The 23,996-nt window shown below is 38.3% G+C and overlaps 1 protein-coding gene across 1 annotated transcript in view; it reads left to right on the forward strand.

Annotated features, from left to right (window-relative positions):
* Window positions 1-1,544: 1,544 nt before the first annotated feature.
* Window positions 1,545-23,996, forward strand: part of pde4d (phosphodiesterase 4D, cAMP-specific) — a 129,767-nt gene continuing 107,315 nt past the window's right edge. Inside the window, exon 1 of the mRNA XM_072387765.1 lies at window positions 1,545-1,843. Within this exon, the coding sequence (XP_072243866.1) occupies window positions 1,545-1,843 (299 nt within the window). The remainder of the gene's footprint in view (window positions 1,844-23,996) is intronic.

The following is a 23,996-nucleotide window of genomic DNA, read 5'->3' on the forward strand; positions in this document are numbered from 1 at the left end:
TGTTTGTAAAAAGTATTCAGTTCATTGGAAAGCATTGAAAAAGGGTGTAGCCTACTGTTACAAAAATGTTCAATATATATTTTGTGGTAATATTCACTCCCACAGCATGCTGGGATACAGTTCTCCCTTGCAGGAAACAAAGCAATGTATAAAATACAATTGATATTAAAAAAAACAATCTCTCAACATGTGTGTCATCAATACTTGATAGCTTCATTGTTGTCAGTACATCCAAAAAGGAGTATGATTGACCTTCTAACGTGGAACATTATGAATTCCACCCATGACCTTCCTATGTGTGCATGCATGACACATAATATAATTGCCTTGCTTTCTTTGCTGTCCTGCATCCACTACACTTGCCAACTACTTCTGTTTTCAGTCACCTTGTTTCTCTGAAGATTACATTTCTGCTGTGAAAGCAGGTGAGATTACATTCTCCACACCACGAGCTTCCAGAGTAATGGGCTTGAGCTGCAGTGGATGTGCAGACAGAGAAAGGAAAGAAAGCAGTCCAGATGAGTCCCCCTTTCAGTGGAACTGATGACAAACAGGAGGAGAGATTTAACAAGGTGGTTAGATGTTTGCAGTCCCCTGCACCCTGTGGACAACACAGGCTCAGACACAAATACTGCATTGGCTGCAGAGGTACTGTGATAGCAAGCTAATTTTACTTGCAGTGTGTTTAATGGCTGTTGTTACAAATCATTTCCTAATATTTTTTCCTTTATCTAGCCTATGTCCACTTTAACAATACCACAAAATTGCTATTTTTTTTTTTTTAGGAAAACTGACTCATTAGTGGTCTGGCCACCTCTTCCCACTCCCACATCCTGCTTCTCAGTCGTGGAGGATTTCAGGGGAGGCGCTTTGGGTGGGTCTGTCATGTATAATGTATTTTCCTGTAGACTATATCCTGTAGGCACTTGTTCTTGCAGGGGACCCGAGAACAGAGGAAAAGCGTCACCATGTCTGGATGGCTCAATGCTCTGAAGTTTGCAAACTGTACACAGACCGTCTGCTCGCTTGTACTGTCTTGTACTGAACACCCGCCGCAGCTACACAAACTCTTTGCAGAGATAGGCGTGCATGGAGATGGCAAGACGCACATGGGGACCGGACTCAACTGTTAGTTTCTTTCTCGCAACCTCAATCAGGGATATTTTCCCTTATTCAATCCGCAATTATTGAGGTCTTCCTCCTATTACGTAAATGGATTAATTTTTTATTTGTTTTAACACTGTGTGCGCGCATGGTATTGGCGATAAAGTTGATGGAGTTAAACTTATCACGTGAGCTCAGGAAACAAACTGGAAACACGCAGGATAACTGAGGAAAAGTTGCATTAATTCTTCTTAAGATTCCATTTTTATATAAACACGGTAACAAAGAGAGTTGTCCATCCCCACCCATCACTTTCCTTGAGGCATTATAGCTGACTCTTTTTTTTTCCTAACGCGTAAATTCAATTAATATTTAGAAATATAAAGAGACATTAACAATATAAAAGAAAAAAAAAAATTAAATCAGACGTGGCCAAGAATATGGATCCCACCTGCGGGAAAGTGGGGACAGCGTCTTTGGTAGCCGGCGGCGGAACCGGTGTGAGTGCAAAGGCGCCCAAACATCTGTGGAGGCAGCAGAACCAAGCGACGCTCTCTCCGCTCCACCACGCTCTGGTTGTGCGCAAGAAAGACCGAGTGAGACAAAGAGGCTTTTCGGACACCGAGAGATACCTCATCCCGAGGAACATGGACCGGACTTACGCAGTGGACACAGGGCACCGACCCGGGCTGAAGAAATCCAGGATGTCGTGGCCATCGTCATTTCAAGGTCTTCGACGGTAAGGACAAAAGAAGAACTGTTCTTCCTCGGCTTTCTTTAATTTTCCTCGATGAGGATGGGCGTTGTGAGCCTGACTGACGCGCAAGAGCGGAGAAGTCTTTTGGCTCTTATTTAGCCCTAACTTTGAGAATGTTATCGAGCATTTTTTTGGGTTGCTTTTTTTAAATTCAACCTCTGTGTTTTAGTACTTTTTGTAACATACCGTCTAAAGCATTTTCTACGCTGTGATGGTAAAGAAATAACTATATAGGCTACATTCATAATTCATCATAACCGTTAGAAATAAGGAAACTGACCCAGCATTATCGTTGTAAAAATTTTGTGAGCAATGTCACTTTTCACAGTTAAAAACCCTTCAGAATATCTTTTTAGAATATTTCAAACATTGAAGCTTACAGAAGCTTACAACTGACTGTTTGATTCAGGTCAGTAAGACGTGTCAGCCTGGAGAGCATGGCTTAGTTCCTTTAGAAAAAAAGAAAAGAAGCGAAATGAAATGAAAAGGAGCGAAATAGTTAAATACCTATCAGTGTCGTTCGTGTTCAGGTTCATATTATTTTGATGGGCTATAAGGGACAGTGGTTAGACAGTGGTGTGTTTTCAAAAAAAGGGTGACAAAAGGTGCTGCTGGAAGTTAATGTTTTGGATTTGTCTCCTCTGACCAGAGAAAGGTCAGAGTAGATGTTAATATGTGTTGTACCCTGAACATATCGCAGACGGTCTACCTCTTTGTATATTTAAGATGGTGTTCACTCGCTCTAAGGGGTTGATAACGATTAATGTCTCTGGGTAGCAAAGGGTTAAATATTCTAGCTGGCATTCTCTCAGGGAAAGGAATATAGTAGCTTCACCTAATAAACAGTGATCACATCTTCTGAAACGACACACGAATCTGACTCACTTCAAATGACAATTTGGATAATAATAGCGCACCTATGACAAAATCTTCAGATGTAACTTGTGCATGATTGTTTAAGCAAGTTATTGAATAATGCTTACAGAAACAGCAGCTACAATGAAGCCCTTCTACATACAAACACAAAAGCAGCTCTACACTCAGACAACCAGGGTGTGCGGGAAAATGTTTCTGCTCTAATTACTCACTTGTTCTGGGAAAGAAAGAGAAGAGAGAGAGAGAGGAAAAAGACCAAATGTAATGAAAACTGAGAAGGTCACCTCAGCTCATCGGCTTAAGTGACTGCTGCGGATGTAAGTTTCAGTCGGATGGCTCGCTGTTTCCTCACTTTCCTCTTTCTTCCATAAATGTGGGCTTGGATGAGTGATACTTGCCTGCAGGTCCAGTCAGTTATAGAAAGCTTACTAGCTTGTTTGGTTGATGGACTGAATGGTCCCTGTCACAGTTGCAGAACGGTCACAATGTCGAGCACACAGTGGTGAGCCGGACTAAAACACCCATGTGATGTTAAAATTGATTCTGAAACATAAAAGGAGATACCATTACATTTCTACCGCACCAAGGATCATTCAAACACTATTCACATTTGCTTCAGAAGGGAAATTAGGCTACAATTAGATTAACCAAAACAAATCAAATTTCACACAGGAGGCTAATTACATAAGAGGCACATTGCTCTCCATATATACTAACCAACAGCATGCTAAAGCAAACATTTGCCCTTGTACACTACACCTTAGACTGCTATTATTTGCTGTAAAAATGGTAATTGCATTAATTGTGTATTGATTAACATTGTTTTGATGTCTATATTTCAGCAGTTCTTCTTTTCATTTCTTTGTGAAGTTATACACAATAACATTCATCTTAATGAATTTCAGTAGATAAACACCTTGTATTCAGAGTAGAAATCGTAATTTAGAAACCTATCATGATGCACTGTTCACATTAACAATGCAGGATATTGTGGGATGCACAAATTCTGCAAGGCAATCATAAGATGAGCCATTGCATAAGATCAATACAGCTGCAGTTAAAAGTCCTTTCAGCCTCAACTTAATTTTAAACCTATCACATCCTTAGTAGTGCATAAAATAAGAAATATATAGAATCCATATTCCACTTTTCACAGAAAGCATTTATGATTTAGTCTGGAACAGTGAGCCAGCCCTTCTTGCATTTAATCGCATCTGTTTTAAAGCACTTCTATTGTATTGCAAATATGCAGTACTGCTTAAAAAAGTATATTTCAGCTTGAAAGGCTGTAAAACATTGTATCTCTCATGCACTTCCAGTGCTTGAGTGTGCTGTATGGGTTGTTTTCACTGAATCCATGGTTTTGATCAACTGTTCCAATTAACAAGACAGCAGAAGGTCACGTATCTTCAGATGAAAAACTCAGCAATAAACTTGTGACTGAGAGTCAGGTAAACAACATATATGCTGATTATAACAGGCAGATGGAAGCAACTGTTGAGGCAGGACCCCAGTAGTAAACTAATAAGAAGTGTCAGCTACTTGCTTAACATATACAGTTAATATCATGCATGTGTCTCATGCATTGAGAGAGACAGCAGATTTTTGCCTGAGAGGAATGATGATGTCAGCTGTGTGTTCCCAAGCAGCTGATCTGGTGGAAGGTCCAGCAGCCCCAAGGTAGAACATATCACCCAAATGTGTCATAGTCTAGGTCAGGCCTTGAAGCTGCTCACGGCTTCTCTGGGACCTCAGTAAAATCTGGAGCATCCTTTGATGAGGAGATGGCACATCTCCCATTCCTCTCCTGCTGCTTGCCTGTCCCTGCCATGGGTACACTGCATGGATTTTTTTTTTTTATCTTTGGAGATGTCAGTGAAGAGGAGGACTGTGATTTCTTTTTTTCTCAATCATAATTTAAGATTTTGTGGTTCAGTTGGGTGAGAAGGGAATTGTCAAAATAAAAACCATCAAAACATCTCAAGAGGGAACGGATGGAGGATGCTGTGTCTGGATATTTTGTCACCCTCATGATAGACTGGAAAATGTACTCTTGCCCTCTCACTCTGCACTGTATATTTAACATCCTCAGATTTTTTTTCTTCAGCCAGTACTCCTACTCTGAATGGCACTGCCAGAGTAAGGCTTTTAACCAGTATGAAGTGTAACCCCCTGGCTATGTCATTAGATCCCAAGGGTGCTCATGAGCGAGGCAGGGACTGCCATTGGCTACGTGGCTATATATAACCTCAGTCACCGCCGTAATCACAGTTGTACTGCAAGGATTCTGCAGGCCTGTAGCAGTACACATCCATAGTATGGCTGCACTCCCAGGAATGTGAAAAATGTCCAAAAGTGCTAATCAACACATTGTGGTCATAGAACTTTTCATTAGCAGAGATCAGCATCAAACATCATGTGGCTTGGGTAGTGAAGTGACTCATGAGTGATATTTTCTGTCTCTGTGAGATTTTCTGCCATGTTTTAGGGCTGATAATTATGTGAATGCCAGCCCCTTATCTGGGTCTTATTGACCTGCTCATTCAGACAGAAATGGATGGTGCAATGAAACGTTTTCTTAGAAAGCTGAGCATGTGCATTAACAAGTTACTGCACACATATTGGGGTGAGCAGCAGTCAATTTTAGTTTATTAGAAATGTTTCCTCTTTGTGAATTTAATACAAGGCATATATTGAGTGACAATCTATAGGCCATGGAATACCGCAGAGCAGGGATGTGTCTAAAAAGTGTTTTACAATTTAGATTGAATTTATTTGAATCTCCCAGTATGTTTTCAGAAAATCCCATGATTGAACTGTCATTAAATGTCTTTTTTTCTGGGAATGTCTGAAGCGTTAGCTACATTTGGTGCTCAAAGTAACGCAAGCCTTTGGTTTCTCTCTTTCATATGTGCAGAAATATTCAACTGAGTTAACCCTCATTGATTCAATCCTGAATTACAAAATGCAAAATGGGCCTTGTTGGGTAAGAGTTGAATCAACTGAGGAAACCACTGCTCATACCTAGCCTTATCAGACAGCAGTCTGACTTAGAAAAAAAACAGCTTCTCTTATGTACATCTAACATGAGACTCCTCATTCACCTCCTCATTCATGCATTCTTGGATGGAATTTAACAAAACAACCTTTATGGGAAACTATTAAAACTCCACTCAGTTTACCTTAGCAAGTATGCAGTTAATAGAGTCAGTGTTTTGGTCATTATGGTTTGTTAAACAATTCAGACGACGATGATGATGATGATGATGATGATGATTTTATAAAGCGGCTGCAAATTGATCAAACTGCTCTCTAAACAGCAGTGTACACTTGGCACACACCTTTTGTTTCAAGTTACTGAGAAATTGATAATAGCTGCGTGTGATCTTTGACTTACATGAGAAATTAAAAATGAATGAATGAATGAAAAAAAACTTTATTCGTCTCAAAGGAAATTATGTTGTAGTAAATTTTTTTTTATATCATCAATCATTATGAGCCCTGATTATGTGTGGTTATTGCTGCCGGCAATGACCTCTTGTACCGTTCTGTGTGGTTCTGTGTGAGACGAAGAAGCGCCTGACTAAACACACTTTGTTGTTTAGAGAGTGTGCAGTATTTTCCGTTATGTTATTCAACTTGTGCAGCATTCCTCTTTATACATTCAACTCTAGGGGCTCCAGAGCAGTCCCCAGCACAGACGCAGTTTTCTTGATCATTTTAAGTTCTGTTGAGTCACTGCCCTTGATCCTGATGCCCCAACAGATGGTGGAAGAGCAGATTGCACTCTCCACCACAGACCTATAGAAGAAATACAACATCTTTTTGATGACAATGAAGGACCTATTATTCCTTAGAAAGTACAGTCTGCTTTGTACCTTCTTGTAGAAGGCCTTAGTGTTGCATTAACAGCCTGTTTTCCAGGTAAATTACCAGGTATCTGCAGTGCTCCACCATCTCCACCTCTTATCCTAGGACAGAGCCAGTGTTTTTCTTCGTCTCTGTCCTCTTGAAATCCACAATCATCTCTTTGTTGCTCGTTTTTTATTTGTGTTCAAAATGAGATGATTGCTCCCACACCATGCCACAAAGTGGTCAACCAGTTCCTCACGCTTGTCTATCACTGATACTCCCCATACATGCATGAAGCAAAATACACAGAGTGCAGTCCCCTGTGGTGCTCTTGTGCTGCTTACCACCTTTTCAGAGACACAAGCCCTCAATCTCACAAATTTGTAAGGAAATTGATAACACAGGTGGGTTTGGAAGCACCTACGTGTATTTTTTGTAGATTCTTACAAAACAGTCTTCTTCTTTCAGTCTCTCCCTTTATCTGGGGTCGCCACAGCGAGTCGATCTCACATCATTGATTTGGCACATGTTTTACGCCGGATGCCCTTCCTGACGCAACCCTCACCTTTTATCCGGGCCTAGAAATACACTGGCTATTCTTACAAAACAGTGCAGGCTGAAATTTATTAAAAGCGTTGGGTACATCAAATCACATAATCCTCGCTCTGCTGCCTGCTTTTTCCAGATGAGTGAGCTTGCTGAAGCAGGTAGCCGATGGGATACTAACTCCTGTACAATAACCAAACTGTAGTTGCCCCCGAAAGGTGTTCACCTGTCTGCTAATATGAGCCAATAACAATCTCTCTAAGACTTTCATCATGTGGGATTTTAGGGCAACTGGTCTGTTGTCACTGGAGGCAGATGCACGGGATTTTTAAGTACTGGAACAAGGCAGGATATCTTCCACTGCACTGGAAATTTCACATACCCAGGTTCAGGTTGAAGAGGTGCTGTAGAATCCCAAATAGCTTTTTTTCACAGGCCATCAGGACTCTGAGCCTGACACCATTGGCAGTCCGACATACTTTTTTTCAGTTCAATCTCTCCAGCTGCTTCTACACCTGACTGCTGGAGACTGATGGTCTGGAGGGAGAGCAAGTGAAGGTGTTTGTGTGTCCTGATGAGTTGGCTCATGTATGCGAGGCTGTGTTAAAACCCATGAGGTACTGAGAGGCATTATGAAGGAGTGACAGGGAAGCTGTGGGTGCAGGTAGGGTGAGAGGTCTGTGTTGCTGGAGGCCGGTAAGGAACATTATGAGTGTTGATCTGAACTGGACCTACTGACTTCTCAATGAAAGATAGTTCTGATCCCCTACAATTTGAAGCCTGTGATCTTTTTCATCCCCAACCACGCATCTCGCATTTTTGTGCTGCAGCTTGCTTTCTACCTTTTTTCTGTACACTGCCTTGATCTCTGTTATTTGAACAGTCCACAATAACCGTGTCAGTGTGGGGTATTTGCATTTGCGTCTCGCTTTTTTGATTGCCTGTATGGTCAAGTATGTGTGGCTGCACCTCATGTTGCAGTGGTTTTAAATAAGCAACCCTTAAATGAGCAAAAGTCAGCAACCTGATGATGATAACTATGGCACTATTGTTGACAGACTCTGCAACATGAAGCTGTAAAAGGGGGATTTTGAATCTTTAGTATTCCAACATTATCACCACAAAGATCACAGTGTTACTAGACAAGTTGTATGTTTCCATTGATATTAAATATAATTAATTCAATCATTTATACGTCTTTTTCTTTTTCCAGCCTACCAGATGATAGTGGGGGGGGGGGGGGGACGACAAAAATACTCTCCATTGGCTGTTTTACCTGTTGATTGCTACTTGCTCCTTTCATTTGAAATGGTTCCTGTTCATCTTCTGTTTGGTCCAGGGCATATATACCCACTAATGACTCATGTTCTATATAGAGGCATAAAGTGGTGTTACAGCAAAGTGCAGATTTCTATAAAGGACCCTCAGTTGTATAGGCTATCTCGTCTGCATAGTACAGGTGTTTTATTTTTATTTTTTATAAAACGTCATGTGTAATACTTTTTCTAATTCTGTTGATAGCTCTACTTAGAGTTTTGATGTTAACTTTTTTTTTCTACAAAAAGCACCTTTGAAGCAGGACTTTCTAATGCAAACAGCAGTGAAGATTAGCTGCTTCCAGTGCTAGCATTCAGAAGGACCGGGACTCTGATAACATGCTTTCAATAACAATAAGACTAATGATGTCAATCAGCAACATCTCAGAGGTTGCACTAGCTGTCAGATTGCCTGGACTGATAAAGTTGTAGCAACAGACTTTGTGGACATCTATTCCATCTGAGCAGCTGTTTCCAGCAGCTGAAGTCATCCCATCATGTATCAGGTATCATCAGTTATTTCACATTAAACCAATATGACTCAATTCCACTTTAAAGACCATATTTATGTAATAACATTCTGGGTTATTTAAAGACTCTGGCTAATATGCTGTGTTTTTATGACTTGGATTTTGTTGGGCACTAGGATTGATTTTGAAAAATTCACTTTGTTTTGAAATTGAGAACATGCTTTTTTGCTAAGTCATAAATTAAGTAACCTGGTGTTTATTTGATCTGTTCCTCATGTTTCTGTTATAATATAATAGATTTTGCTACAAATGTTAAGTGTTAGTTATTTAAAAAAACAAACGCATAATCGCCTCTCGTTTTTCTTAGTTTTAAGAAGATTTGTGTCAGTCATAGACCTAACTCAATTGTTAAATTTGTGTTGACTATGCTAGTGAAGCATACTCGATCTACACACTACAGTAGAAACTCTGCTTTAAAGTTCGCTGAAACTCTAAAGAGTACAATTATTGTGACACGTAAGTTATCTCTCATGCACTTGTGTAGCACATAGATTGACATCATAAATCTGTTTTATTGAGTATCAGCAATTTCAGTGTCAGAAATAGGTGGCAGGAATTTCTTTCTATGTTTTAAGGTGGATACCAAGAGATTTGTATGACTTAAAAAAAACCTAAACTGGTCTAGCTACACCTGCATAAAAAGGGACAAAACTCATCTTTGTGAAGTGAAACTGAATGTACAGGTTAGCAAATATGGTCTGAAATCAACAGCAACAACTTGGAAAATAGATATTTAATGCACTCATCCACGATTGTTATACACTGCTGATAGACAGATCGATTCCGTCTGGGGAACATGTCGTTCCAATGTCAAAACCAGACACAAGTCATCATGTGGAACTGGCTTGAGGGAAACATTATTGCCTCTTACTGGAGAGGAGCTGTGCAAAAGTGTTGAAAACTCAAGTAGAAAAAGAGCTCCAACAGTGTATGGGAATCAGAAAGTACATTTTTGCAGGCAGGAACAGGCATTTGCTTTTCATAGCCCTCCCCTGGCACTATTTTCCTCACTGGTCATCTGCTAGGCTAATAAAATGCATGAAAACCCTTTTTGAAGGACAGCCTTCTAAGGGGCTGTGAGCCAAAGACTACTTGCTTGATGCTGGGTGATTCCCTGAGCTCTTAGCTGACTGTGCTGTTCTGATCATATTACACCCAACAGGGTGATAAAAAATAGAGCTGAATGAGCGGCTGGCATTGCTTTAAGTCAGACCGGACTTGATGAGTATTTTACTCTGGATTTCTGCATCAAAGCTGTTGACAGAGCTATCAAAACAGTACTGATAGTAGCTTTCATTCTTGTAGGGATGGACATTTTAGGTGATTTTTCAGGTCGACAAATCAAGCCAATTTAAGTCGATTAGTCGTCTGTTAATATCTTCTGCCTGAATCTGAATGATCTATCTGGAAATATGGCTTATTCAATTGTATGTGCATTGGGAAATATTTTTAGAAACTTAAAAGGACAGACTTTAATTGAAAATAATCACTTGGTCAGATTCTTTTCTTGAATAGGTTTGAAAAATAGTCTTGTGCAGACCCGTGTTGTGCACAACTTTCTCTCAGAACCATGTTTTTTAAGGACACAGCATCAGTCTAACCCAGTGGCTGGAATAATTTAGCTTAGTTTGAACAAACATTAGGGTTGCGGTTACCATAAACTGAAAGAAATGGGCTATCACTGAACAATGTGACAACAAGTTGCAAGGCTCCCTTAACAACATGAAGGGTTCATATTCTGCAGTGTAATAAAGGGAACCAATGTTGAAACTTTCACTGACGCAGGGGTTCAGTATGCATGCACGGTGATTCATTCCTCAGATTATTTCCCTCAGCTTTTGATTATTCTTTTTCTCCTCACCAAATTTTAGTCTCTCTCTTTCAATCAGTTGGCTCTCCTGAGTCGCATTTTCTGTCTTGATTTGTTGACACACTCTCACAAACAACATTGGTTGGTGCACATCAGCTCAAGATGAAACAGGAACAACCGTTTGTTAGGTTGTTCCTGTTTTCATCTTTTTCTTCCATATCTCCTGTGACTTTTTTTGTCTCTCTTGCTCTCACATATGTTTATTTCTTCTGATTCCCCATCCACTTTCAGTATGTTGCTCCAGAATGATTTTCCTCTTAGGGCCACATGTCTCCTGTCATATCTGTCAGCTTTCATCTTAAAACCTGCCAAACAGTCATCTGAACTAGCCGTCTGTGGTCATGAAATATGGAAGTAACCCTGTAGTGGATCCTAACCACTTGAATGACCAGCTAACATGACTTAGATGGTTAACAACCGGTAAATAAATTTGTATAATTTGTCTGAATAGCTTTTGTAATTCACCTTATTTTTCTTTGAAAACGTTCTCTCTGAACCAAATCAATTGCATCATCACATTGTAATTTTGATGTTTATTCATTAATTGATTTATATTTTTAATTGTAGTAGACATTTTGTGCCCTGTGGTGGACTCGCAACCTGTCAAGGGTGTACCACGCCTCTCCCTCAATGACAGCTTGGATAGGCTCCAGCCCCCCTGGGACCTGAGTTGGATTAAGTGGGTATAGAAAATGGATGGATGGATATTTGGTGAAATAACAGAGTGTAGCTGTTCTTAGATCATCCGCCATCAGCAGTCAGAAAAAATACATGTAATCACTAAATAAATCTTCTAAGTATCACAGTAAACCAATATGATCAAATATGACAAACTCACAACCTTCCCAGGCTGTGCTACATCTCTCACCATGTGCCAGCTGGGATACAGTAAGCTCCAGCCCCCTGTGACCCTCTATGGGATAAAGCGCCTATGATAAATAACTGAATTTATAAATGGAGGAATTAATTTTTTTTTTTTTTTACACTTTGTTGCAACTGAGCTCGGTATAAAAATCAGATTTTGACAGACTCCCTCAAGAGTGAGGTCACAAGATGGTACGCCTGTCATAGCTGATAATGTATATCATTGGTAAAAATTTGCTAATTTTCCAGTAGTCAAATTATGTTGACTTAAATGATTTAGAAATAAAGCTGCTCTTTGGTTGTCTGGGTTCCCTGGACAATTCACTGCATTGCTCACTTGGTTAACCTGCTATGCATTCACGTCATGCCAACTCTTCACATGGTCAAGTGCAGTATTTTTCTATGTTGTACATTTTTTGCTGTACATAAAACCACTTTGGTGATATGGTAGTGATAAAGTAAAAAAGAAACCTGTATGTATAATTCAAGAAAAGCAATGTCAATTCAAGGTAATTATGTTGCCAGCATTAACAAATAGGTTAATCTCACGAATTGCCAGAAGTTATGCCACGGTGTGTGTGGTGTACAGTATTACATCCCTGGAGAAGCACTTGGTCCACCATTTGCATTTTGCATTGTTTTCTTGAGACAGACAGTTTTTATCTCCTGGGCCAAACAGACTGCAAACACCCATAGGCACACACACTTTCCGTCACTCACAGTTGGTCTCCCATTAACCTAACTCTTACCTCCTTTTTTTCTTTTTCTTTTTTATCTTTTATATTTTTTTATCCAAATGTTTTTATGTTCATAATTGTCCTTTATGTTGTTTTTTGCCTCGTTTTGAACCTTTTTGGTACAGGATGGCTCTGCGGGAGCAAGAAGTACCGTATGAGGAGTAATTCACTGTGTATTAGATCCTTAAAAAAAACAAAAAACAAAAACTCCAACTTTTTAGTTAGTGATTTTTATTAGTCACGAGTTGAAAGAATTCACAGTGAAAATAACTGTTTCACATCAGTCAGTTCAGTTTTTTGGGCACAGCCACAATTACTACCGAGGTGATATTTTTTCCATAATTGACACTTTCATTGTCCAATTTATGCACAAGGTGCTGACGGCAAAAACAACTCGAGTCATTTTAGTTGGTAAAATTGGTCAATATTTTTCACAAATAGGATTTTTACATGGGGATCTGCGGCAGTTGCAAGAACATTTATGTGAAGAACAACTCAAAACAGCAAAATGTACAAGCCGCAAATATACAGTATATTTAGCTAGGATTTTTTTTGACAACTTATTTAGTTTAATCTGTTACAAAGACACAAAGAGTTTGCTGATTTGTGGTGGAATATGCTGCTGGAATTGTCCAGAAGGTTCTGTGGTCCCTGTAATTACTTAAATACATGAATTTCGGATGATCAAGAAAAAGCTGTCTGTGAAGATTGCAACTGGCTTCTGCATTAATCTTTTAAGCCCACAGGGTGTTAGAATTTGATATTGAAAAGATTTTTGGTTGAGCAGCAGTTAAAGATTATGACTCATGAATCAGTATAATGTCACTACCGGGATTTGACTGGCTAATAGATCAGAGCTGCACTTGTATCCTTATTTACAGGAAATAGATATCATCCATGGGGAAGAATAAATGCCATGGTCTTGATGGCTCCTATTACAGAACCATTAGTAGATCTCCTCACATTGTTTAGCAATCTCTGCCCTTACATTATCATTAGAGATTGTAAGATTTAATGTCATCCACCAGGATTATCTAGCATTGTATGGTTTATAGGTTTTATAGTAATAATTAACTACCTGATGTTATCTTTGGAGATCCAACATTGAAAGGACACTTCTTTGTTGTATATAATCGCAGCAGTATTTCAGGAGGCACCACATGTTGAATACACTGTATGCATTATCAATTTTAATTATGTTTTTTAAGGTAGATAGACTAAGGTAGATGCCAAAGTATTGCTTTGCTCAAGATGAATAATCTGAGATGTGAACAAACAGTTTTTTTTATACTCAGTAAACAACATTTTATTGCTGCCTGTATGCTTGTGTAAATGAAGTTCACATTATATATTGACAGTCATGTTCCTAAATCATGTTGATGTCTTGTGACGATGCACTACTCTGTGTTGCTTCAGTCAGGAAGCTGGAACTCATAAACAAAGGAAAGGCTTAGGTAAATACGCTGTTTTTTTTTTCTATTACAACAACACCTCAAATCCAGCTGTACATGTTAAAAAAGAAAAATGTATTTCATCCACTGATCCAAGATTGCTGAGTGTATAGGGAAGTTTAAAAGCGTCAGCTTGCCTCCTTAACCAAAAACATCTTTTCTTGAGGACATTTCACGATAACAAAGTGCAATTCTCTGAGACGTACTGGTAGATTGTTTGTTCTTTGTGACGCAAAAACATGTCCACCTTTAAAATTGGTTGTGGTGGATAATGTGTACACTCTAGCCAGGACACACCGCCTGGAATTTGACTGCACATGTAAATCCGGGAACTATGTGGTAGTCGCTACGCTGCTAAAAAATGTCTCGCGAGCAAGAGTTCAAGACTACTGGATAGAATTAGTTTCTTTCTCCATAAAAATGACAAAATGTTGGTGTACATCTTTTTTTCTTTTTTTTTCTAAGCTTTGGATGACATTTAAGGGGACAAGACACCGTTTTAGCACTGTAGATCTGCCAGAAAACATGGTAAACATCTCTTTATAAGAGTCCTTCACCATACCACTTGTTTATGAAGCTCAAAGTCATGTTAAGTGAAACTATTCAACTTGGCCCTTCAATTGAATGAGAATAATGTGCATTTTTCTACAACTATTGTAGTACTGTGTTTTAGCGTGACTGACTCTCAACAAAATTTATTCTAATTCTCATTCATCTCATTATTTTTAGGCAGTTTATGCAAGAGGGCCCAGTTGCCCTATAAATTATGTCAATGAGAGAAAATGCATTTGCTTTTTAAAGGCAGAGTAGTTTGCTAGTTACACAGGAACATGTGAAGATTTCTGACTGGTCTAAAAATGTTAAACAGAATTAACTGTCATTCTTCACTGTTTTGGACAACATAGCTCTCAGCCTTTTCACATGTCTTAAACAGTTATTTTCTATCGAGTACAGTGTGTTTCTACAGTATATCTTTTAGTTTGCATAGACAGACATTAACCATTAAGAATACCATTCTTGACATGCTGTCAGGGAATTTCCGACCTCGTCCATTTTATATTATTTATTTTGTTCTCCAGTCTCATCATATGGCAAAGCTGTATGCACACAGTGACTTTCTAGATCGCTGCTGTTGAATATATTTGAGAAACAATAACATAAATGTGACCTTTGTTTTAGAGACTTACAGATGTCTCTTTCTCAGATGGACAGTTATGCTTACATGTGTCACAGAAAGGTCTTCTTGGCTGCCACTGTCAGTGTCACCCTGCAATTATCACATTTTTTTGTGCTAAGATATATATATAATTGGCCATCTGTATTGACCCTTCTGTCTTGTCTGCAACTTGACAAAATGGAGATAGATATTTTTCTACCAATAATGTCTGCTTTTTTTCCCGCAGAGAGCAGCTCAAAACCACAATATTGGAGATTGAAGCTTTCCCCTTTCAGAGACTGTGATACTTGATAGAACACCCATCAACAGCTTTTGAAGATGTCCAGAACTCTGGTCCCTATCTGTCAATCTCACAGTCAGGGAGAGGTCTTTATGAAAAATGTGTGGAAACCAGTGAAGCCTATGAGACCCCACGAGAGATAGTATTGACAGTGGCTTCCCTTCAGCAATTCCCAGCTTTGACTTCTACCGTCAATTTGTAATGCACAGCTTAAATACTAATTGTACACTAAATTAGATTTATCAGTAGAAATATGAAATAGATATGTCTTGTTTTTAGGTGAGTCATAATCTGTTTGTGTTTTCCCTGAATGCATTCAGAGAAGGTCACCTTGCTCATTTAGGGAGTAGTCACCATGGCTACATTAGTTAGAGGGGTGCACTGATTTCATTAGTGATAAGATCTCATGAGAATGCTTTAAGGACAGTGAGGAGAATGAAGGAAAGGGAGATTATTTGTATAGAGTAGGTACTCACATTTCTAACACGCACTTAAAACTTTGAGGCGTAATGTGGATGGTGCTAGGTGTCATTAGAATTGATAGTTTAAGTGTATTTGGCCTACTTAAATCTGAACAGCAATTTACTGAATAATTTTTCTGAAGTGGCGCCGCAGTCTGACATTTTTTTTGAGAATGACGTATTTCTTATGTTTTCATTTTTGTCAAACAAGAGCAAGACACAAAGATTAAATTAGTCAGAGCTGTCTGACGCTAAAAAAATTAACTGGCCATGGTCATTGACTGCATATCTGATTCCGTACTGGTCAAATTTATACACATGAACTGCATGAGTTTTTACTAATGAAAAGCTACACAAAATTATTTTTCAATGCCGTCAATTGAAATTGAAATTGAGCAAATTAGGAAAAGACAGTCGATCTGCATTCTGTGTATCTCTATTTTTATTACAGTGGGCATCCATTGTCCTCTCCTTTTTGTCTGAGCTTGAGAGAACACGTACATGTTCACGAGTATGCTGTACAGGTTCATGATTTCAACTTCGGACTTTTTCACTCATCAAAAGTTTATTCCTGTAATGCACAAAGAAGTCGAAGATATGAATGTTACATTGTATAGTTTTGAATATCATGGTGAGAGGTTTAAGAGGTCTCAAAAATGTGCAAAAGCTGGGCATTCTTGAGAACAGTACTGCACCTTTAATTAGCTTGGAAAATGTCATGATATTTAAAGGCAGATTACAAAATAGTTTTACATACAGTGATTTGTACTTAATACTATAGCTGGCTACACAGAATTTTGCATGCTCTGGTATGTACCTTATTGTTTTTTTAGCCATTTTCAGTTCTACAGATGCAGCAATAGAAATGCAAATGAGCAGTTTCACAAGTTTAAAAAAAACAAACAAACATGAATATTCAAGTATGTGTAATTAACTGTAGTTTTTTGTAACAGATAAGCCAGCCAAGTGTGAACAGATTCAGTAAAGTAAAGGGAAGGAAAAACAAACAACTTAAAACATGAACAAATAACTTAAATGTAAGCATACAAGGTACATCTGTATTTTTTTAATATAAGGTTGAAAGGGCTTCTTAAGGCGCAACATATTTATAATGAATTAAAATAAACCAGTAAAGTCACAGGATTTTCAGTTCACTTTCTGCATGTTCTCGATCGGACCTGTGCAGGATGAGCAGAAGGAGTTCTGTGCTTTTATACTGCAGGGAAGGCGATTAAAATGTGAAGTAATCTGGTGCTCTGCTAAAATGTTACTAAATGTCCTCCACTGAATAGTAAAGTACAGATTCAAAATATATTTAGCTTGATGGTCTTCCTAAAGCCCCATGTTGCAATAAACTGGGATATTGGTTAAATCTGAAAGTAGGAGGAATCACTATTTATTCTAACCTTAGTAGCCTGCAGTCTCACATTTACTGCACATTTCTTTTATGTGCTATTACACAGATTGCATGAACCTATATTTCAATGAAAGAGTCAAGATCTCTGAGTGAATACTGGAGGTATAGAGCCCCTGCTATTTCTGCCATGCTTTTGTTACACTGTTTATGGGCACAATAGAGAAAATGTGGTAGTCAGTTGAAATTGATCTGTTTTGCCTAGATGAAGCAGCAGTTTAAAAAAAAAAGATAAAGGGAAACATCTACAGAGTATCTTGGTGTACGAGATGTCTGTTTGTGCCCTACTTCCATCCTTCCCTCAAGAAATCCTTACCTGCCTGTGTGCATTTGCATTATTTAGCTGTAAATAATGCTGTAACATATTAAGATACATGTTAAAGGTAGCAGCGGTTTAAAAAACTGTAAATGCCTAATGTGGCGTAACTATTTCTGAAACACCACTCACAAAGATAAACATGAAGTTTAGATAAAAATGAATATTGGTTTTAGACTTTTAGGTTATTTTTTACATGTATTTTATAAGAATACAAAACATTCTTTAATCCATATTTGTTCTGTGAGTGGAATCTAACCTGGAGGCACCCTGTTTGTATGTCTCCCCAGAGCGTTTTCTAGACTCACGCAACATGCTTCTGCTTAAGGTTGTGCGAGAGGTTTACCACACATTTTCTGTAGAGTGAGTGCACCGTAACACATTGAAGTCACTTTTGCATCTTAACCCATATGTCTTCTCTGGTTTTGCTCCCTTTTATCACACATCAGTTCTTGCTTCTGGCACAAATGGCGAGTGTCAAAGAAAAATGCACTGCTCAAAAAGAGGAAACTTTTTGTACCCATTACGTTGTCAAAAATCCCACAATGACATCTTATTTTAGATAGTTTTTTGTAAATGCAAATCAAATCATCTTGCAACTATGCTAAATTAGTTGTCTACTATGGTGATGTTCGTCTAATGACTCTCAGCTCTGCAGATACTCACTGTGCACAGTAATATAACTATAAAGTTCTTGCAGTTTTCCAACATTTCCTAAAATGTGCGTACCGTGTTGGATAAAGTATACACACTAGTATATTTCCCCTGATGATTCCCCTAATGAGGCTGCAGGTCTGTCCTTTGTATTGAACAAATATTTCTCTTCTTGTCTTTAGTAATCATCAGAAATAGGCACCTCTGAGACACTGTGAACTTTGACTGCACCAAAGGAATTTTTACTATCTGCCTACTATGTTCAAAACATATCATGAGACTCACAAGTGTGGCCAGCTTTCTATATGTGACATATACAAACATTAAGAGGGCTAATAGCTTTAACAACAAACAGTGTTTTGAAAAGGAGTTTCATCCTTGCAAGCCAGACGAAGAAAAAAAAAAGATTTCTAAACATACATGAATGTGTTGGCAATGAGACTTCCATAGATATATATTTTTTGTCTTTATTGCAATGAATAGCTGTGACCATGAAGAGAGAACCTCTTATTTCCTGGCTCTCACTCAGGCATTAAATCTCCCCAGTTGATGAGTAACACAACCCTGCTTGTACTATTTTGCTATGAAGGTTGTTGTAACATTTTATATTTTATATAGTAATTTTACACAGCACATTTGTTCAGATTTGGGACCTACCTAGTCACAAACTGGTAGCCAATGAAGAGAGATGTAACTAGTGGTTTAATGCAGGCACATCCCTAGTGTGCTGTACATTTAGTAAAGTCTCATTCCAAAATTAATCTAAAGCTCAAGAATACAATACATAGGTCAAATTGCATCAGTGGACAGGAAGCCTAATATGTTGACAGTACAGACTTATTGTTCTCAGCAAAATGTGAGCTATGGAAGCACACTTTCATAAAGACAGAATAATAGTTTTGCACCTTTGAGATCATTGCTGTAGAATTGATTGTTTTTCAAAATTTTTGCAAATTTTGTTTGTTGTTATTTTCCCCTCTGGTTACTCTTTGATAATTCACTAAATGTCATCTTCTGAGTGGGTACATTTAGATTTATAGTGATATGAAAAAAAAAGTAATTGCAAACTGAAATAGCCTATTGTACAACTGACTTTTGTTACTCAGAACTGAATGCTGTAATCTTTCTGCATGTCTCCTCTGTCAGAATAGGTCACACTGATTGATTCGGTCAATGACGTGTACTGAATCTCCAGAGCTCCTTCTCTCTTTCTAAGCAGCTAACCTCTCTTTTTCCACCGTCTCTTTCTCTTGCTCTGCTGTGCTCTCTGAGTGTCTCTTGGATTCCCTACAGACAAACTGTGTACATATAACTCTCCCCCAGTAACGCTCTGTATCTTTGCTCCCCGAGGACTCATTGTATTCTCTGATGATGAACTGAGCTCCATGGATCTGAGAAAAGTCAGGATTTAAACTGCACAAAATGCACAGAGGCTATAAACCACCATCTCTGTGCTGCCAGTCTGCCACATATAACCAAGATCTTTAAATAAACTGAAGTTTAATATTGTGTCTTCTGCTTTGCTATAGAAGAGTAATAGAGAGGAAGTTTACTTGGCTTGGCACATGCTTGATATATTTGAGGCAAATTTGAAGATATCACCTTGGGCTTAGGAAAGTTTTTATGAGCATTTTTCTGTATGCTTTTGCAATTTATATACCAAACAATAAATTGACAAAATAACAAATGGGAGCATCCCCTGTGTTCCAGCTGAGTTTAATCAAAGATCTATTTTTCTTTCTTAGTGCACAGTGCAAAAACAAGATTAAAAAAAAGATATCCATCCTTTGGAGCCTACCCCAGCTGTCTTTGAGCGAGAGGCAGGGTACATCCTGGACAGGTCACCAGGGTAACATAGAGGCGAACGAGACAAACAACCGTCCACACTCACACTCACTTCAAGGGTCAATTTAGACTCGTCAGTTAACCTGACATGCATGTTTTTGGGTAGTGGGAGGAAGCCGGAGTACCAGGAGGGAATAAACGCATACATGGCAAGAACATGCAATCTCGTTTTTCATGATTTTGCAATCCAAATTTACATTTCAACATAATGGTGCTATAAGAAAGTAAAAGTGATCCTTAAATTAAAGAGAAATAATTCTGTTAATGTATGCCAGAGCATGAAATTATGTATCTATGATTGTTTTACTGAACACTTGAACTTTGAAATGTGTTCTTTGAAAGTTTTGTGATTAATTTTCCTGAAGTGAGACTAGTAATGTCATTCCTGGGCAATTCCTTTGGTGGGCTCAAGAAAATAGAGGACAGGCTGCAATAATGGAAAGAAACAAAACGGAAAACAACAAGTTCAAACATAACAACAAGTGCAGCAACAAAGTGGAGCTAATTATTTTGAGGGCAAAACGTGGGAGCCATTTGAGCAGTGGCAAATGCCTCCAATCTCAGAGAACCAAAAAATTAAAAAAAAATCAAAGAAAAACTGATAACGAAGTTAACACCAGTAAATGTGTTGCTTTGTTCTGGCTAAGTAAACTGCTCCTGGAGGCTTTCAGGGAACAGTGAAACTTGCCCCTCTTCATGAGTTTCTTGTTTCTATAATTGGAAACTGTATTGTCAGTTGGGTTGTTGAACAGAGGGAAGTAGACAGACTTGTCAAAGGATAATGCTGCTCTTGGTAAATCTTTTCTTTCTTTTGCACATTAATTGTGCAACTTGGTGACTCATGGCTTGTGAGACAAAGAACATAAAAGGGATCTTTCTTCTGACAAGGTATATAAGCATTTGCTACAGGATTAGAGGATTAAAAATGTGTTCATAATAATCTTGAGCAAGTGTTTCTTTGGATATGCAAATTTTCTTTTGATTACTTGGCCCTTTGGTGTGCTTTGCTTCGATGAGTTAGATTATGTGAGAAAGCCAGTTTTTTGTCTCCCTGAAATGCTGAATGTGAACATAAATTTTCACTTTAAGCTGCAATCCTCTTTTGTGTGCTGCAATTCTTTTTGTTTTATTTATCTGTTGTTTTTATCTCTAACTATGACCGTTGGTCAAATAAAACGCAATAAGCACGAAATCGCTCCGAATGTCATTTCAAATTGGTACTGATAACAAGAATGGCACTCAAAAAATTGGTGCCCTAAATCTTTCTTGGCCATTATGATGGATGTAAGAGGAGGGGTTGCAATCCAATTTAATGGCTAAATACAGGATTAAATTGACACACCAGAGAGATTTAAAGCAAAGTAAAATTTGTGGCTTTCCAAACTCTTTTAAGATGAAAGTCAGTGTTTCAGTGGTTTCCTTTTAACCCAGCTAGATCACCACGGTAACTTAAATTGAGCTGTTAGCTGCCCCAAGGGCAGTTTATGTTCAGTGTCTGCTTAAGTTTCAGTTTTAGAAAAATACTTTCACTGATGTTGTCAGGTGGAATTAGTTACAAATTATAAAGAATATAATTTACCGTACTTTTGACATGTGTTTGATTGTTATGTAGCCTAACTATTCAGTCGTCATTTTAAAAGTGAGGAAGTTTAAATGGTTTCCATCAAATTATTCCATGACATTTGAAATGTCATGAAAGCCTCCTGGGGCATTTTTTAAGTGTCTTTGAAGTAAATGCTTATTAAACTTATTTGTGCATCAGTTGGTTAACTTATTAAATACATTCAACAACCAAAAATGATTTTCATCCTTTTCCTTTTGTTCCTTGTTTTGTATAGCAGGATACTCACTTTCCTCATAATTAAACGCATGCAGGGAAAACACACTGTTAAACATTTTGTATTTTCTAAATCCACTGTGGGACGTGTAAAACCTGACAGGTTTGCCTCTTAATGTGTGACACATTTTTCTGTATCTAAGTGGTCTCTGTGGGGTTTGTACCATCTCTGCCATCTGGCCTGAGCGGATGAAGTGTTATGAGCTCCACTCCTCTGCAGATGTCCGTTACCTGATTTGTGCTGTGCTAATTAGAGAGTAACCTGAATAAGGAGCCTTTCTGGATCCTTTCAAAGCACCAAGGACCAGCTTTGTCCTATTACCAGAAAGACATATGGATTGTGCAGTGATGAGATTAGGCACTGTGATCTATTTTATTCTGTTCAGCATGGTTTTAGATCAAATGGATAATGCTGAAAGTTCACACTAACGAGTCGAGTGAGTAAATTCTGAACATTGGCAAGTGCAGTGCAATTACTGAACATTTTTGTTCCATTTTTTTTCTTTAGTGGCTTAATAAAAATGCAACTGTAGACAGATGAGCATTACACAGCACTACTGTTATGCTGGATGAATTTGTTTACAGTAACAGCACAGATACAAATCGAGTTCCTGATTGAATTGTTGGCCCACATAAACAGGCACACGCATCAGCTTTTTCCTCTCCTGGTGACCTCAGTTGTCTGTCACAGCTTTGTTGAAGATTGATATTGCTGTAAGTGTGATGGATATATAAGAGGACTGTACTTATAGAATAAGCCCCCTCTGAGACACAGCTGTTAAATGTTATCAGAAGCAGGTGTGGATCTTAAAGCTTGTTGGGTTCCTTAAAGCTTCTAGCAGAAAATGGTGGAATTAGTCTCTCCCTGATGTTCTCAGCCATTGTTGCCATCTCAGCCAATGAAAAGCATTAAAACCAGGAATTGGATTTGGTGCACTGCAGTGAAAGACATTCTTTCCTATGAAAAACATTAAAATAATGCAAACCTCACTATTTAGTTCACATAATGAGAAAAAGCAGGTCAGATCATTTTACTAGATGATTAGCTGTTTAAATCCTGTTACTTCGATCAGCTGTTTCTTTTGCCGCAGTTTGATTCATGTTTGAATATTTCCTTTTTCTGCTTATGGTCAGATCCTCTCACAAACATGGCTGAAATTATAATTGCTGAATAACACAACTGCTGCTGTTTTCATGAGTTTCCTTCTTACTCTAATAGATTTGCTTTGTGCTAGGTTGGTTTCTCAGGGAGAAGGTGACATTCTCAAATGTTAAATGTTGAAAGGAATAAATAGAAAGAGGAGAATGTCTTTGGAGAGGCTGTCTCCTGTGGGTTGGTTGGGGAGGTGAAACTGTGTGTCTGTGAACAAAGAGGACATTGTTCAAAGGTAGTGTGCAGTGCTGAGATGGTTTCATATCTATCTATATATATATAGGTGTATGTATACATATGTATACCGTATATATATATTGTATGGGGCCCAGAGAAAAACACCAATTATAGACAGGTGGTCAAGAACTGATAGGAATCACCCACCTTAGCCAAAAGAAACATGTTTTACTGTGGGCACCAGGGAAATTGTAATGTGCAGCTTTTGTTGACATTGTCAATGAGGTTTGCTGTTGGTAATGTGACCTATGAGTTTAATGTTGAGATTACATTTACTGTTTAAACATGAAGCCAAATTGATTGTTACAGGACATGATGCACATTAGAAAGAAGACTAAATTTAGCATGACCCCAAAATAATGTAATATCAGACATAACAAGCAGCTTCATCTTGGTTTGAGCAAATACTCAGCCACATTTCTTTTTAAATAAGAAATAAGCAATAATTACGAGTTGCCACTGTATGAGCAAACTGATTGAAGGTGCATGTTTAGGGCTCTGCCATGCAGGGGTACTTGTTGTTGTATGTGATCTGGGGAAAGTCCCAAGTCTGCAGGTTGTTGTCGGGTGACTTCAACACCTCAATGACAATGTTATCATAATCCCTAGAGGAAAGCAATGTCTGTCACATTCATCAGCTTTCTAATACCAGTCCAGGACTTGCCCTCATATATTTTTGTTTTATAATCAACATGTATGTCTATATTCTGACAGAATAC

This window comes from Leuresthes tenuis, unplaced genomic scaffold (assembly GCF_036924035.1).
Source record: "Leuresthes tenuis unplaced genomic scaffold, fLeuTen1.0.hap1 SCAF_6, whole genome shotgun sequence".
Classification (NCBI taxonomy): domain Eukaryota; kingdom Metazoa; phylum Chordata; class Actinopteri; order Atheriniformes; family Atherinopsidae; genus Leuresthes; species Leuresthes tenuis.